Source organism: Mesocricetus auratus, unplaced genomic scaffold (assembly GCF_017639785.1).
Source record: "Mesocricetus auratus isolate SY011 unplaced genomic scaffold, BCM_Maur_2.0 Super-Scaffold_100003, whole genome shotgun sequence".
NCBI lineage: Eukaryota > Metazoa > Chordata > Mammalia > Rodentia > Cricetidae > Mesocricetus > Mesocricetus auratus.
The window spans coordinates 52,867,283-52,884,683 of NW_024429188.1; the positions used below are offsets into that span (position 1 = coordinate 52,867,283).

General features: G+C 41.4%; 1 protein-coding gene across 1 annotated transcript; it reads right to left on the reverse strand.

The window, feature by feature from the left end:
* Positions 1–687: 687 nt before the first annotated feature.
* Positions 688–4,577, reverse strand: Rtl3 (retrotransposon Gag like 3). The gene is made up of 2 exons (XM_040744322.1): positions 4,433–4,577; positions 688–3,792 (listed from the first exon to the last, which is right to left on the reverse strand). Exon 2 carries the CDS (start codon positions 3,585–3,587, stop codon positions 1,596–1,598), a length of 1,992 nt encoding a protein of 663 aa, XP_040600256.1. The 5' UTR covers positions 3,588–3,792; positions 4,433–4,577; the 3' UTR covers positions 688–1,595.
* Between the last annotated feature and the right edge of the window lie 12,824 nt (positions 4,578–17,401).

Consider the following 17,401-nt stretch of genomic DNA (forward strand, 5'->3'; position numbering starts at 1 on the left):
AGAGCAGTTAGTAGTTAGATCTTCTCGGATAAGTTCTGGTGCTTCGGGTAATAAACCATGCATACTCATTTACAGGGAGGGTAGGTCACCAATGGAGTCTCATTACCTGTTTTGGTGCTCTTCTTTGTTTGGTTAGCTTCTGAAGTCCAAGAAGTTTCAAAGCTGCTTATGTCTTTGCCAATGCTGTCCTTTGTCAGAAATCCCCCTCCTTCACCCCTGTCCTGAGAATCCAGCAGTCTTTCCATTTTCTCCAAGTTTCTTCAAAATGCTTTTCACAACATTAACATTGCTTACCCCAGCATCTATTACCCAATCCGAAGTCCAAGCCTTTATGACTCTTCCTCTGCCTACATTACCATCCTCTGACCTGTCATTTGGGGATGCCACAGGACTCCACTAAAACCTTAAGCCTTTCTCAAGTCCCTCCCTCCCCTCTCCCTCCCTTTCCCCTCCCATTCTCCATTTCTCAATTCTTCCTATTTCCTCCCTCACTCCTTCATTCCTCCCACCCCTTGATTATATCCACCCTCCTTCCTTCATCCTGCTCACATTTGCATCCCTCCCTCCCACCCTCCCTTCCTCCCTCCCTTCCTCCCTCCTTCCCTCTCCCTCTCTTCTTCCCATCCAATTACTGGTCCCTTACCCCTTTCCTTAGCTAACCCAATAAATCAGCATAAACACAAGCAATAGTTGCCATTGTTTATTGATTATTTAAAAATATTACTTGAAAACGGTTTTATTGAAAAAATTGAAAATATGTGATAAAGTAATCTTGATTAGAGAAAAATAAAAGTCAGTCTAACAGCTACACTTTTCAGTATTAGTTTCTAATATCTATTCTCATGCATACTGTTAGTATTATTTGTAATTAAAATAACCCCACATAATGCAGGGCTCAAGGAGGGAGGCATGCAAGATTGGTGGGGAAAAGCAGCTCAAAGTCGTCAGGTTCAGTCCATCGTCCAAGAGGCAGCGTGGTTGTACAGGTAGCCTTAGTTCATAACCAGAGACAGGTTCAGTGGAAGATTCAGAGAGCAGCAAATGCTGATGACAGCTGAGGTAACAGAAGACAGATGGCCAGAAGTCACTAGGACCCACCATCTAACCAGCAATTATTTCGTCACGCCGTCTTCGATTCCACCTGTGCCTGAAGCAATTGTAATGACAATAATGTGATGGAAAGGACACAGTTCGGGTACTCCATTCGATGTTTGGGTCGTGCGTCTCAAGCCAGTGGATTCCAAGAATCAGAGGGTAACGTGGAGCGTGAATAATGTCAAACTGGAGCTCTTCAACATGATTTCCGATTTTGACTTCAACAGGTGGTGTTTCTTTGGTTACAGGTCCATTAATCAGTGGACGCCCATCGACTGTTTCGAGCATGAGAGGGAAGATGTTATTGCGGATTGGTATCTTCTCTCGAAGAACCACAGAGCGGTCGATGCTGTTTCTGTAGGAGCCTGAATCCACCATTGCTTGCTCAAAGAACTGTCGTCTTCCAAGGCGAATCTCAACAGTTAGCCATAGGGTACGAGACATAGATATTGGAAGGGAGGGGGACGCGTATTTGTAGATTGGCCCGCCCGGGATCCCCCTTACCGCCGGGCCTCCATGTTTCCCGCCTGCTGGGCACGATGAGGCTTGACAGGACAATCTCTGGCAAAATGACCAGGATGGCCACAGTAGAGGCACAAGTGGCCTTCACGGCGTCGGGCCCGTTCTGCCTCACTGAGGTGAGGGCGGTTACTCGTAGCTTGAACAGCCTGGTTTTCAGTTGGTGGACTCTCGGACCCATTTTCCTCTTCAGAGGATGATGAATCGGAGTTAGCCTTCCCATCTGTCTTCTCTTCTAAGGTGACACACTCAATGATCACATCAGATAGGTTGGTGGCTGGACTTGTGCAAGACAGTTCATTTTGAATAGAACTGGCAAGCTCTTCTTGGTATTGGATGGGGAATGTGCTTTCATCCAAATTTAGCTCTTGAGCAATGAGATGGAAGCGAGTTGCATATCTATGGACAAGGCCTTCCCCTTGGCGCAGCTGAGGGAGGCCATGGTTAGCTGCTTCCATGCTTTCTGGATTGTCAAAAGTATCTTGGAGCACTCGAAAGAACCTTTCAAATTGTTCCAGCAGGGGGCTTTGGATATCTGCTAAGGACTGGAACAGCCTTCCTGCCTCACCAGAGAAGAAGCTGCCAACAAAGCTTATTAGAGCTGCTTCAGTGGGATACAAGTACCCTCTGGTTCTCAGGTAACTGTTCAACTGAACTAAAAACTCAGAGAGTTTCTGAGAATCCCCATTGAAAGACAAAGGGTCCTCTAGGGGCAAAGCTACAGCATCTAATCTGCTGTTTGCCTGTGGAAATGCAGAAGCTGTTGCTGTTTCCACAACTATTAGGCCCTCGAGGGACTCCTCAGGTACTGAGAGTTCTAGGAACTCCTCGGCATCTGAGGGTTCCAGGGGCTCCTGGGGCACCTGAGGCTCCAGAGGCTCCTGGGTAGTTGGATACTCAAGGGGCTCCAGCTGGGATGAGGTCTCCTGGTATTCTGGAACCTTCTGAGACTCCTCATCATTTGTAGGGTTGTGGAGCTGTGAATTCTGGAGCTCCTTGGTGCCTGGGGTACCCTGGGTGTCTGTGGGCCCTGCATCCCAGACTGCTGGGAGATCATAATCCTGGGGCTTCTGGGTTGCTGGGTACTCCAAAGCCTTCTGGATCTCCTGGGGTTCCTTGCCTGCTGGGGGCTTCCAGGCTGAGAGCTCCTGGAACTCTGAGGGACTGTGAGCCTCCTTGGCCTTTGTAGGCTCTTGGAGTCCCCAGGCTGTTGTGGATTCCAGGGTCCCTGGGGGCTCCCAGGACTCATCGACCTCTGGAGGCTCCTGGGGTTCCCAGTTCTCCTTGAACTTTGGGGGAGGACAGGGCTCCTTGATCTCTGGGGATCCCCTGAACTCTGTGATGACTGAGGGTCCCACAGGCTCCTTGATCTCTGGGGGCTTCTGGGGCTCCTTGATCTCTGGGGGCTTCTGGGGCTCCTTGATCTCTGGGGGCTTCTGGGGCTCCTTGGTCTCTGGGGGCTTCTGGGGCTCCTTGATCTCTGGGGGCTTTTGGGGCTCCTTGGTCTCTGGGGGCTTCTGGGGCTCCTTGATCTCTGGGGGCTTCTGGGGCTCCTTGGTCTCTGGGGGCTTCTGGGACTCCTTGATCTCTGGGAGTCCCATGAGCTCTCTGATGACTGAGGGATCCCTGGGCTCTTTGATCTCTGGACACCCCCTGGGCTCTCTAATAGCTGAGAGTTCCCTGGCCTCCTTGATCTCTGGGGGTCTCCCGAGCTCTGTGATCTCTGAGGGTTCCCAGGGTTTTTGTGAGGCTCTGGCTGCTGGAGGTTCCAGTAGCTCTGGGGACTCTGGGGACTTTTGGGCCTCTGAGGACTTTCGGAGTGATTTATCCTCATTGGCAGCTCCGGATTTCTGGAGCTCTGGTATCTGGGCCTGGAGGGCAGCATTTTCTTCCACGAGCCTCTTCACTTGAGCCTGCAGAATTTCATTCTCCAATTTCAGAGCAACATAGGAAGCTGCTAAGTCCTCTACCATCTTTTGAGGAAACGGGCCTGGTTTGGCAGTTTGCTACCAAGAGAGACTGGGTAGCTGCCTGTGAGGTCTTTGCTGAAAGCGACTCACAGGCAGACGTCAGGCTCCGTGAGTATTCCAAGGGGTGGGGATTTGGACCCAGCCAAAGCTGATTACCAAGAGGTCACTGGGAGCCTCCGGAGCTCAGCACAGGGAGGTGTGAGCCACACTGTGAAGAGAAAGGGAGCTGGGGATCAGAAACTGTGGAAAGCACTCATTCAGTGTAAATCAACAGAATCTGTCCAACTATGCTGGGTTTCTTTTACCACAAGCTCATGTTCATGAACTCGGGTGTATATACTTGCTCTGACCCCATGATATTTCACTAGCACATGACCCAGACTTTACATGTCAACTTGTATTCTTTTGAAACTTAACATTGTATCAGCAACAATTGCCCCATATTTCTGTGTTTCACATAGTTTTTAATTTCTAGTGTCTGCCCAATATCTCAATGTAGCATTTGGATGTTAACAGCTGCTTTCAGCGTCCAAATCGGATGTTTAGAGTGATATGGGGATTTTAGGTTCTGTGCTGGGGCCAGTTCAAGAAATATTTTTGAGTCACTATCATAGGAGTTATCAGGAAACTCTTTCTCACACCTTAGAAATCTTACCACACAAATAACCGCACACATCCAAACACAGGAGAAAGCAAGCAAAAGTTGAGTAAATAATAGATACACACACACACACACATATATATACGTATATATATATTGTATATATATCCATCCAGCTAGCACATGTGTATTATTTATAAAATTCCTTAAAATAGTTAACAAAATTCTCTTTATAAATGTACGTTACCATTCAGAGATGTAGGGCTGGAGCTCTGCCTGTCTGCGTAGCCATCGCTGAGGAGAGGAGTGTGTGAATGGCTGTGGAGGCTTGCCTTTTCTGCACACACTGAACTCAAACAAACACACCCACTCCCAGAACACGTTCCAACTCTCCTCCGTAACGTAGCTATTTTGAGTATGGAAGGGTGTTTTTTTTTTTCTTTTGACAGTACCTCACAGTTCAGAGCTAGAAGGAAAGTAGGATGCTGCACCGATGTGAGGCAGCTTCATTTATTCAGTCCTTGATTACTTTAATAAATATTTGGCCAGGAAATTGGTAGTAATACCACTACCCTTGTGAAAAGTTGCAAACATTTCTGAATGACCACAGTGGTTTGGGATTTGATTTTTTATGTCTGTCTCACGTAACTTACCAGTACTCTATCCACAGAGGGACGTTTGTGTTTAATTCTCACTTAGAAAGCAAACTACAGTCCCTCAATCGTTTCTCCTGCCTACCTACTTAGTCTCAAGGGTCTCTCTTTGAAATATTTTCTTAGAATTTTTACCATGGACAGATCTAGGCAACTTAGAGTAAGGATGCCAGAGAGGCGAACTTTTGATGGGCACTTGCCAACAACCCAGTAAAGCCCTTGACTGATTCTGAATATACCTGCCCAGGGTTCTCCTGCTCCTTTGAGCTGCTCAGGTAGCTCCTGGAAGCACACAGGTACCCCGCTTTTACTTCTCTTTTGCAAAATGATTCTGCTTCATATTTGACTTTGTCTTCTCATGCCAAATCACAGTTTTACTCTGGGCACTGACCATGTGGCTGTTTTAAGCAAGAATCAGGGACAGCTATTTTAACTGCAGGAATGAGTTATATAAAGCTACTTCATATCACATACCAATTCAGCCATGGTCCCAAGTTTCTTAAAAATCATCAGCTCCACTTATTAGCAGAGTGGGACAAATCCTGGTGATGGAATATGCTTAAACCATAGCAAGTTGACTACTTAGGCTAGATGAATCTGAATGCAGATGCTTTAAGAAGGAAAGGAAAATCATTTGCAGACTGAATTTGTTCTCTATACCTTGCAATTATTTTAAAAGTAGACCACACATAAAAATATCAGCATTAGCAGACAATTTATTCTATTTGTACTACATTTTCAGAACACTGAAGCATTCTTTCCCACTGAGAAGGAAAGTCACAGTGGATATTGCCTTCCCCAATTAACAAAAACAGGGAGGCAGTTATAGTTAGGACATTGTTTTATTTTCTTATCATTAGTAAGTGGGTGATTTGTGGCATAGTTTAACTTATTTCATTTGTCTGATGGCCCTAATTAGACAAACCAGCTAGTTTCACTGCTGTGACATCATGTAGCTCTTCGGTAGCTACTGAGAATTTTAAAGTAATCTGTCTCCAGACTAAGGTTCTTCAAAGTGTTATGCTCTCTAGAATCTTGGATTTTTTCTTCATATTTAATACTCATTTGCTATGAAGCAATTCTCCACACCATAACATTTATGCCTGTTTATATTAAATTTACACAATTTGGTAAATATTTTAGTCCTTCTAAAATTTAGAGTCCAACCCTCAGTTTATGCAACTGTGAAATGGAGCTAATAACAGTATTTAACTTTGTAGGGGTAGCACAAATAATCAGTCAAATGTCCATGCATAGTGGTGAATGTCCATAATCCAAAAAGGCAGGAGACAGATGCAGGGGTGTCAGGAGTTCAAAACCATTCTCAGCTACATAGTGAGTTTCGGCTATGTGAGACTCTATCATATCACACACACACACACACACACACACACACACACACACACACACACTGCAAACAATGAATGAATGAATGAAATAATGTGCGTAAAATGTTTACCAGAGTAAGACAGGCAATCACGCTTAATAAAAGTTAAGAGCAATAAGAAACACTGTACCAGCAGTGACAATTTTAATTTATTCTTTCTAATCATCCTTGAATTATTGAGTTGGATATGTAAACTTTCCAGAATAGTTAGTTTGAGCAAGGACTCTCATATGAAGAAATCTCCAGGTCATGAATTTTACAGCATTAATATTTCACCATTCCGGAGCCTTTATCTTTCCTTTCTGGTTTGGTCATGGATCATTTACTTTGCCAAATAATTCTCTTGAATTAGAACTGGAGGCACCTAAGTGGGAAGATGAGGTGATTAACATGGGGATTGTGGAGAAGCCAAGATAGATATTTTAAAAGTTCATGGACTAAAGCAGCAGACAGTGCCTTGCCTGGAGGCATATTTATTCAGTGGGTAAACACGGGGACCTTTCTTCCCTGACTCCCCTTCACTAAAGAGCAAAGTCCAAATTTCAACGTCCTTAAGTACAAGTTCCAAATGGCCTAAACATAGAGAATTGTTCTCTTTTGAGTGGTAAAAGAAAAAAAAGAGCTACACAGACTTTTGTCAAAATGCCTAAAGTGGTTTTAATATCCTGAATTAGTCAAGTAAGAATAGGGAAGTAATCCCATCCAAACTTTCATCATGTTCCCTACATTCTAATCCTTCTTCCACTCACAACATGATGGAGTTTATGGAGTCTTTAGGATGGTTATGAAAACATTTTGAGTAAGTGAAGTTTTGTTAACTAAGCAAATGAATATTTCAGGAAAAAGAAGACAAATCTGTTCACTTAACAGACATACAAAGCCTGCACAGTAATAAGAAATGTTCATTCTCAGTTATGTTAATAAGTTGCATATGCTGATTGTTAGCTTAGGAAGAACGAGAAGGGAAAGGTTGAATGCGATGAAGTTCTACTTTGTACATTCCAGCGTGAAGCGTGATTTTATTTTGTTGTAAATGTACAATCTGAAACATTTTAGATCCCCGCCAGGCTCTTTCTCCTCCAAACTGGCTGGTCTGCAGCTTTAAGTAATGCAAACTCCTGCTCTACTATTAACCCTGTGGAGAACCAACAGGGCAGGTTACCCCACAGGTCTCTGGCACAAAGCCCAGCTCCCCCTTGGGGGCAGTCCCACCCTGGTGTGTGTTGTGCTCAACATGTTATTTCTATGGTTACGTTATAGCTTGCAGTGCTTTCTTGAATTTAACCCCTTCACGTGCTTAGGACAGAGAGAAGCCTTTTGGTTGTCAGCAACACACCATAATGCACCAAGACGATGGTAATCACTGATTCCTTTGGCTGTTGAAAATCCAAGAAAGAGTTTCTTCCTCAACATGAATGGGATTCTGAGCTCTGGCTCATAGGGTGAAATGGGTTCCATCTCAGGTACTCTCTGGGGAAGTCAAAATTTGTTGTACTTAAGTATCCCTTAGTGACATTTCCCATTTTCCCATTTTACTTCTTGCCTGCTTCTAATCAGATGTCACCTGGGAAGGGAAAACTCTACTGCACAAGGTTTTAAAGGGAAATTTCTTCAGGATCTTGGAATTTTGTAGGATATTTTGAAAGAATGAAAACCCTTGAAAATCTTTCTGTTAGAAAAGATACTATAGGGTAAAGAGAGCATTTTAAAAGGCATACATACACGTACCACTGAATGGACTCAGAAGTCTGTATTTATATTTAAATAAAAATAATCATAGAAAAGGAGACCACGAATTTGAAAGGGAGTAAGGGGAGAAATATGGAGGAGAAAGGGGGGGAAATGCTGTAATTTTATTTTAGTTAAACTTTTAAAAAATAAGAATAAAGATGGATATAGTAGGGCTGGAGAGATGGCTCAGCGGTTAAGAGCACTGACTGTTCTTCCAGAGGTCCTGAGTTCAATTCCCGGCAACCACATGGTGGCTCACAACCACCTTGAATGAGATCTGGCACCCTCTGCTGGCCTGCAGGCAGAAGACTGTATACACAATACATAAATAAAAAAAGATGGATATAGTATAGCATCTAGCATTAGTTAACATGTTTGTTTCAGGGCTGGAAGGAAAGGGGAAGAGAGAGGAAAAGAAGATGAGAGAGTAAGTTTACAAACAATCTTTTAAAACTCAACAAATGTAAGCCTGGCAGTGGTGGCACATGTCTTTAATCCCAGCAGCTGGGAGGCAGAGGCAGGCGGATCTCTATGAGTTCAAGGTCAGACTGGTCTACGGAGTGAGTTCAAAGAGTCTCCAAAGCTACACAGAGAAATCCTGTCTCAGAAAAACAAAACAAAACAACAACAAAAACTCAACAAATGTATACCTTGGTCACTTAAAGACAAAACTTCCAATTGTGCAGTTTGCCATTTTTAAAATTACATAAAAGGAGATTGTATTTGTTCAGTGTTTAGGCTTGCAAGCAAAGACTTTTTTTGAGACAGTATTTCTCTGTATAACATCCCTGGCTGACTTGGAACTAGCTGTGTAAACTAAACTGGCCTTAAACTCAGAAATCTATCTTCCTCTGCCTCCTCGATGCTGGAATTAAATGGGGGTGCCACCACCACCCAGCCAGGCAAAGATCTTAATCACGCTATGAGGGTTATATGTTACAAGTTTGTGGAGTGTTGAAAAAGAGGTGTGTATCAATGCGGCTGGAAAGGAAAGTGGGTGTTTAGGAGTGGAAGATTCAGGAGTGAATGGGTAGCAAGGACTGGGAATACCCAGCTCTCACAGTTTTGGGGTTGTGTTGTGTCAACCGTATTAAATAGTACTTGTGAGAGTGGTTTTGGAAAACATGTGTTTAGAAAGAACATAGGCTTTGAAGTAAGGCAGGTCCAATTCCCAGATATGCTTTTTTTTCTAGTAATCTTGGCCAAGTAATCTAGATTGTCTGATATTCATTTTACTCATCTGGAAAGCCGGAGAAAATAATAGGTAATTCCTGAGTTGCCATGAAGAATAGAAACAATGCTAGTACCTAAACATAGACTTTTGCTGAGCTGTAGTGACAATAAAAATCATATTTCTAGTTCAAAGTATTGTCATTGATTTTCATGTCAGTTTATCTAGCGTATCTAAACAAAATTCCCCTCAACTGTTTATATATAAACTGAATATATGATTACTCCAATATAATTTGCTGTCCATACAGTAAAGCCATATTCTTTCTTTCTCATTCTCTTTCCATAAATAATGATTGAATACTCAGGTACTTAATTGTGCTCTGCAGCAGTTGTCTACATGCATGCTTCTCCTCTCTCTCTCTCTCTCTCTCTCTCTCTCTCTCTCTCTCTCTCTCTCTCTCTCTCTCTGTGTGTGTGTGTGTGTGTGTGTGTGTGTGTGTGTGTGTGTGTGTTATGTGTTGGTGTGTGTATGCTGGATGTTGGATGCAAAGATAATCCCACTTGTATTTATAAAAAAAACCTCACAGGTTAGAAGAACACAGTGTGTGCTTAAGTATTAGTAAGTTACTGTTGCTAAATATCCTAGCAGAGAGTCAGAAAGTCCTGTGAAGGAAGCAGGGCTGGCTATTATTGTGGAAGTGGGTAGAAAGAAATGCCAAGAAGAATCAGTGAAGACACAAAACAATCTTTGGGGTGGACTTTAGAAAAAGGTAAGATTTGAACATGTCCATATGGGTATAAAGTCAGAGTGGATGGAAACAACAGCATTCTTGATGGAGAAAAGAGTTAAAACAAAGGCACAGAGGTTGGAAATTATGGCCTGGGAATAGAGAAGCAGCAGTCCAATTTGGATGAAGTGCAGAGTACGTGAGGGAAGTGTATGAGTTCACAGACATAATGTGATACAGAAATTCTCAAAAGGAAATCTGATATTTGGCAGAGATGACAGTAACATGCAAATGTTTTAAATACGCTTGTTCAAGAAATATGTGGTCCTGGCAATTTCTAACTGCTCTATATATCATAATTTTCTAAACTATTGGCTCTTACTAACATTCATTATGAAATGCCCGATAGATTTTTAATCTGCAGTATCACCTATTCCTCTCAATATTTTTATGAGCTTTCTAATGTATATTTTCTTAAAAGTCTGTAGTTCTGGGTCTGATTTTCTCATGTCAACTATAGCATAACATGGTCCTGTTGGTTTAATTTCTTTCATCTCAATCACTTCCTCTTGGACATGTTTGTATAACCAGTTTCCATTTCTCCACTGCCTTCCATCTCATCCCTGCCATTATTTTGTTCTTGTCGTTACTTTATTTGATTTTCTAGCACAGCTGTATCATCTAAACCAAGTGTTGTTCTCTGTGTGCACCATGACAGAAAGATAGGCCCCCTTTTTATTCCCTGATTATTTCTTGGCTGAAATAATGAAGCAGAAAATGTCATTAACAAGGAGTCACATCAGATTCCTGGGACATTTGTATTTTTTCAGTGTGTGCCAGCATGTGCAAATGGGAAAGATTACACTGATGAGTTATTTGTCAAGGACTGAAAAAAATGTCTTGGTTTACTTAATTTTTAAAGAGAACAATTCATGAAAATAGGCCATGAAAAAGAAATTGAAAGACAGCAAGAGCAAGGAGGGGTATATTGGTAGATTTGAATGGAGGAAAGGGAAGGGAGAAATGATGTAATTATATCATAATCTCAGAAGATAAAAGAAAGAGTGAGAGAGAGAGAGAACATAGATATTTCTTTCTTTTGTTGCCCTTAAGCAGGACACTCAATACTTACGGGCTGCTATCTCTTTTAACATGTGTGTAACTGAGTTATAGTGCAATAAAATCACGGGGTGGCATTTGTGTGACTGTAGTAGATGACACAGTTGCAAAATAAAGATTGCTATTTTAAAAGAATTTCAAGGAAGCGATTTTTGGCAAATTTCACAAAAATCATTAATGATGGAGAATCTGAGTATTGAGGGTAAAGGGGCCCTTTTATTTTCGTTTTACATATTTGTAGCAATTGGATTATTCATAAAATACAAACAGACATTTCTTTCATAAAAAAGTAACCCCACTGCTCTATCTTTGTGTAAGAATTTATTTGGTATTCAAAAGCTTATAGCATGCAGTCTCAACATTGCTCTATGGCAAGACTTTTCTTCTCACAACCTTTGTCTATACTTTTACACTCTGATACCCTTCCTCTGGACAGCATCACCCATATAGCACATTCTCCTTACATTTGTTCTCCCGGCTGTATGTCATCCCCAACCCGGCCCCGTTGCCCCGCTTGGCTTTCCATAGCTACCTTTAGAAATCTGATTCCTTCCCTTGGCTTCGCCCAGAGGCTACCTCCTCCAAGAAGCCTTCCATCATTTCTCTAATCCACACTGCCTCTTTCTCTGGTTCTGTGCTAAAGCTGCAAATGTAGTCTCACTGCTATGTGATTCTTGGGAAGACATCATTTCCTGTTTCAGTTTTCCTGACTGGCTGGAGGAGTTGGATGATTTCAGGGCATGTTCCCCAGTGTTGGATGATTTCATAAGTGAATTTTCTCTTCTTAAAAATTTTTTTTGAGACAGAGTCTTACTATATTGCCAAAGGTCAGCTGCAACTTGCTATGTGTAATCCTATTTCAACCTTCTGACTGCTGGGCTTTACCTATGCACACTTCCATGCCAGGTGGAGTCTTCTATTTCTATCTATCTAGGGTTATTATATTTATGAAAGATCATTCAAAGACCCTAGAGCAGTATACAATAAAAACTGATGTTGGGTCGGGCGGTGATGGCACACAGGTTTAATCACAGCATTTGTGAGGCAAAGGCAGGTAGATCTCTGTGAATTTGAGGAAGTCTAGTCTGTAGAGTGAGTTCCAGGACAGTCAATGCTATAAAGACAAACCCTGTCTCAGAAAACGAACAAAGGAAAAAAATGATGTTGGTATTATCCTTTTCAAGGCCCCTCCCTCAACTCTTTCCGTTTTGTTTTGCTTGAGGCAGGGTTTCTCTGAGTAGCTTTGAAGCCTGTCCTGAAACTAGCTCTTGTAGACCAGACTGGTCTGGTGAACTCACAGGAATTCTCCTGCCTCTGCCACCCAAGTGCTGGGATTAAAGGTGTGTGAGACTACCGCCTGGCAAACTCTTACATTACTACACAAAATATTTTCATTTCTGACAAACTGTTTGCCACAGAATCATTTTAAAGTTTAATCTGTTTCTTTGATTTGAGCAAAAGTCCAAAGTTCAAAGAAATAGAAACCTAGCTTCCCACTGATTAGGAACACAGATTTCAACCTTCATTTTCTGTCGGTAGCAGCATGTTTCATTTTTGAGAAGAAAAAACACCTGAAAATCCATCCCTTAATGAAATGCAGATTTTGTGTTAATAACTGTTTTGAATGCTATATTTTATCAAGCTAGATATTTATACGTGTCCCAACATTGCATTTTAACAATTTGTCCTGATGAAGTTAATAAATGATAAAGAATAATACTCTCCCCATATACCACCCATGGAAATAACAATATAAACAAGTATGCTCATGATTAGTGAAGAGGTGTGTTTATGGAAAGGGATTAATTATTGGGAGGATATTGCTGAGAAAAGGTTGGTTTTAAACATAGGTTCATTCTAATTCTTTTCCAGAAGAGCTCAGCAAGTCTGAACAAGTCTCATCAAGTTAGATTATTTAAAGACTGGTGGAGTGTGCATTGGTCAGAATCCTTAACTTACTCCTAATTCTAAAATACTAGCAGCAGACTGCACTTTCTGCACAGTGTCTGCTTTGGGTATTTTTTCTGTGTTTGGTAGCTTCCGATACTGGTATCCACATCTTTCAGAAGCAGCAGAAACTCATTGTCACTATTATAAATCAGAAACAATTTCTGCTGTGTTTCCAGGAATAATTTGCATTTATTTTGTATCTATTAATTAATTAATTTGTTTGTGTGTTTCTGGAGTTTTTTGTCCCGCCAGGTCCAAAAACTGCCTTTCAGTCCCAAATAAACACACAAATGCTATATTGCTTATGAAACTGTTGGCTGAAGGCTAGGATTCTTACGGGCTAACTTTCTCTTAATTAAGATTAGCCCATTTCTATTAATCTAAGTATTTCCCTGTGGTCCTATTTTACTGGAGAAAGGTCCGTACCTGTTCCTCCTTCTTTGGCTACATGGCGTCTCTTTGCGGTCTCTCTGCCTACCTTTCCCAGGATTCTTCTTGTCTCCTAGTCCCGCCTATCTTTCTGCCTCTATTGTCCAAACAGTGTTTTGTTCATTAACCAATAAGAGAAACATATATACAGAAGTACATCCCGCATTAGTTTGTGTTTCTGTGTGTGTGGTATGTGTGTATGTGTGTGCATACAAATTCACCATGGGACACGTAACTCTATGGGCTTAATTTTCTCTTTCAGGGTAGAACTAATGTCCCAGACTCAGGTAGCAAGGGCCTTTACCAGCTGAGCCATTGCACAGGCCATTATTTACAGTTTAATGGGATGCCTAGAAAAACATTCTTCATTGACTAACCCCAAAGAGCATCTTGGGTTCTGATAGTGCCTCAGGACAGCTGCTGCAGGGGAACTGGAGAGAGATTTTCCTATAAACTATTTGTGGGGAGATTGCTCAGGATTCATGTTACTGTATTATATGTAGAAATGGAGAAATTTCTCTTCTTGTAGCTCATTTCAGAAGCTGAGTAAACCAAGCGATGTCTGCTGGAGTAACCAATGGGAATACAGACAGTTTCTTTCTTTCCTAAACGCATAAATACAACCTGTTCAGTCCATATCATGTTACTTGTATATGTCTGTTTTCAGGGCTGACCATGTCTTATTGGATAGCAATTGGTGGGCTCTTCCCTGGAGAAGACTATTTCTCCTGCTTTCAGCATTTTTCACTTGCCTGTAGTTCTCTTTACAGGACTGAGGCCTTCTGTTTTCCTCTTCCATATTAGCATGTCCATTGGTGTCCTTGTTTGGGTTATAGTTAGACAGCCATATTGGCTAGACTTCATGGATGTAGCAAAAAGAAGTTTCCTTGATGAGTAGTGAGGACTACACTTATCTGTGGGTATAGGGAGAAATATTGAGAATGTAGTTGGGATTATAATTTAGTAAATTGGGGGTTGTAGATTTTCTTTCAACATCTTATGATTCCACTAGCCCTGGCTAGTTGGCTAGGTTTTCAGTACCAGGAATTACTTCTTTCTTGTCAAATGGATCTTAAATCCAATTAGAGAGCTATTAGTTAACATCAAGGTATGTGTACCACCACAGTGCCCTTGGAGTTATGGTGACATTCTGATCACTGTTGTGGTTCATAGGCATCGTACCTGTGTAAGTATGTTGGTTCCATTCCTCCTTTGGAAGCTTGCATGGCACCATCTGGTACCATGAAAGTTAGTCCTAGAGGAGGAGGCATTCAGTTCCATTTCTGCTCAGGGGGTCTCTGGGCCCTATGTCTGAAGTTCATGGTGTTTTCAGCAATTGGTACTTACCTTCCACCTCTGGGGGACAGCCAATGCCAATAGCAATATCCTGTAATGTTCTGGGAGTCTCTTGGGCAACCCTGACCAAGAATTCAGAAGAGGGTTTCTCATGCCTGGTGTTGGAGGTCTTATCAGGCAGTATATTTATATTTTAAGTCTTTTACTAATGTATAGAACAGTCACTACTCTATAAACCTGTATTGTTTATCAGACAAAGTGCTAGCCAGATTAAAAATCAGGTTCGTTTCACTACATAAAGGAAGAGCTCAGAGTCCTAGATTCTGACATGTTGCGGTACAAGAAATTTTGTTTTCTTGAGCAAATGACTAAGTTTTCTGAGCTCTTGGACTCTTGTTTATAATATGGTAATGAACAATAGTACATATCTTCTAGACATACCTTATAAATACTACCTGATGTTTCTCATCTCCTAAGGTAGCATGGGTAAAGTACTGAGCATGGTGCTTGGAGAATAGAAGGCCATTGATATCTATTGTCATGATTTGGGTTATTCTGCTTTTTTATGTGACAGCAAATTGTATATAATAAAGTCTATCACCAAGGGGAGTTATCTTTAAATCTCCACCATGTATTAAATAGCTGTGACATAAGCCTCCGTTTTCTGTTATGTTAAGTGGCAGTAATGATATCCATCATTTGGGTCCAGATAATTAACCACCATTATAATGGTAACTCTGTTTAGAATATTAAGGGTAAAATCAGCAACTCTGGTGAAAAGTTTGGGACTATATTCATTATAAGAAAAATGACTAACATTGCTTAAGAGCTTACCATATTCTAGACACAGTGCTCAGTCCTTTATATGAATTATGTAATCTAATACACATAATATACATATAATATAAATACAGTTATTGAGCTCAGTTTTTCAGTTGAGGAAACTGAGGATCAAAAACATTATTTAAGTTTTCATAGCTAGGAATTCAGACTAGATCTGGCACTCAGGCAGTCTTTCTCCAAATAATGTGCTCTTAAATTGGACTAGAGAAAAAATTTAGAATGCGAAATTCAAAAGCAAAATTTCTATATTAAGTTAAAAACCAAACTAAAATGTAAACATCAGGTAAATATTTAAGGAGTGCTTATGATGAGTTATACTTAGTGAATACAGCAAATTGGACCTGTGTTTAGATTATTTTATACTTTGCTCCAGCTTCCAAAGTAAGAATAACACTGAATTAATAATGTCAGTCATTACCATACATCAAGGACTAGTTTTGTGTGAAGCAGGCACTATCTTTAATGCTTTGAGGAAATTGCTTCATTTAATATTCACATTGAATTTGTCAGACAGGCACAGTTATTAATCCTAGTTTACACGAACAAACTGAGGTGCTGGAAGTTAGGAGTTGCACAAACACACATGATTAGTGAGAAGCCAAGTTGTAAGTTTTTTTTTTTTTTTTGGTTTTTCGAGACAGGGTTTCTCTGTATTGTTTTGGAGGCTGTCCTGGAACTCACTCTGTAGACCAGGCTGTCCTTGAACTCACAGAGATCCGCCTGCCTCTGCCTCCCAAGTGCTGGGATTAAAGGTGTGTGCCACCAACGCCCGGCAAGTTGTAAGTCTTAATATCAGCACGGAACTAATGTTCCACAGAAGGGTTGGACATTCGGGATGTATAATATGCATCAATGTTTCCAAATCTTCACATTTATAGAATGCCTAAAGCTTCAGTTTGCTTTTCTTAAAAATGTAAGGTTAACTCAGAGGATATGTTTGTATGCTTTAAAATGAATCTGTGGGCTTTTCAATGATTATCTTATAGGAAGAGAGATGGGGTGAAGGGGGTGGGGAGAACGAAGTTTTAGAAAACGAATTTATATTTTGTAAGCAATACTGTCCTAATTTGTTACGGCATGGCACCTCTAGGAAACAAAGACTGCTTTCTCCGGTTCCCAAAAAGATGCCCCTGGCTAGAGCAGAGTACTGGGATGAAAGGTAGGAATGACTAGTGGGCAAAGGGATTTGGAACAGGAATCAGGGAAGAGGGAAGACAGCATATTCTGCTGATTACACAATCAAGGACCAGCTCTGTGTGGGGAGTCATTTTAAAAGATTCCTTCAAATGCCCCTGCTCAGGCCAGCTTTCTGTATTATACCAATATGGAAGCAACAGTGAACATCTGTCCGCCTAGCTGAGTGTTCAGGAACTGGGAACTGAAAACAGTTTCCACACCCTGGAGACATGAGCCCTGCCCAGTGTTTTCCCTCCTCAGACATCATCACTTGTCCTCAAAATGATTTACATGAGTACTAAAGAGTTTGGCAGGCAAAACAATGCTCCCTATGTGGACCTTATTCCTCCATCAGAACTGGGAAATCTGCTATTATCCATTTTAAATTATCTTTAATGTTTATTTGTTTTGGTTGTTTGCCTTTGAGCACTCATCTGGCCATTTGTCGTCCTCAGCACCCCATGCACATCTCCCATTGGCAATGTTTCACTGAGCTTGACTAAACTTGGCTTGTTTTCTGCATCAGGTGATGTTCCATTTTGATTCACCACCCAGGGGAATAGGGGTGACCAGGGTTGCTTAGCATTTCTTTGCATTTTGCTGACTGAGCCAGAGCAGGGTGACTGTTTCCAACTCATTTTACAGTTTACATTCGGTCTAATTTGTTTCCTTGGGAAATGCTTTTCATTTGTTTGTCTTTGCACATCTCAAATGTTTCTACCTTTTTTGAG

Bases quoted from the DNA above. Each gene is read 5' to 3' on its own strand.
- Rtl3 (XM_040744322.1), bottom strand. From the start codon at position 3,587: ATGGTAGAGGACTTAGCAGCTTCCTATGTTGCTCTGAAATTGGAGAAT.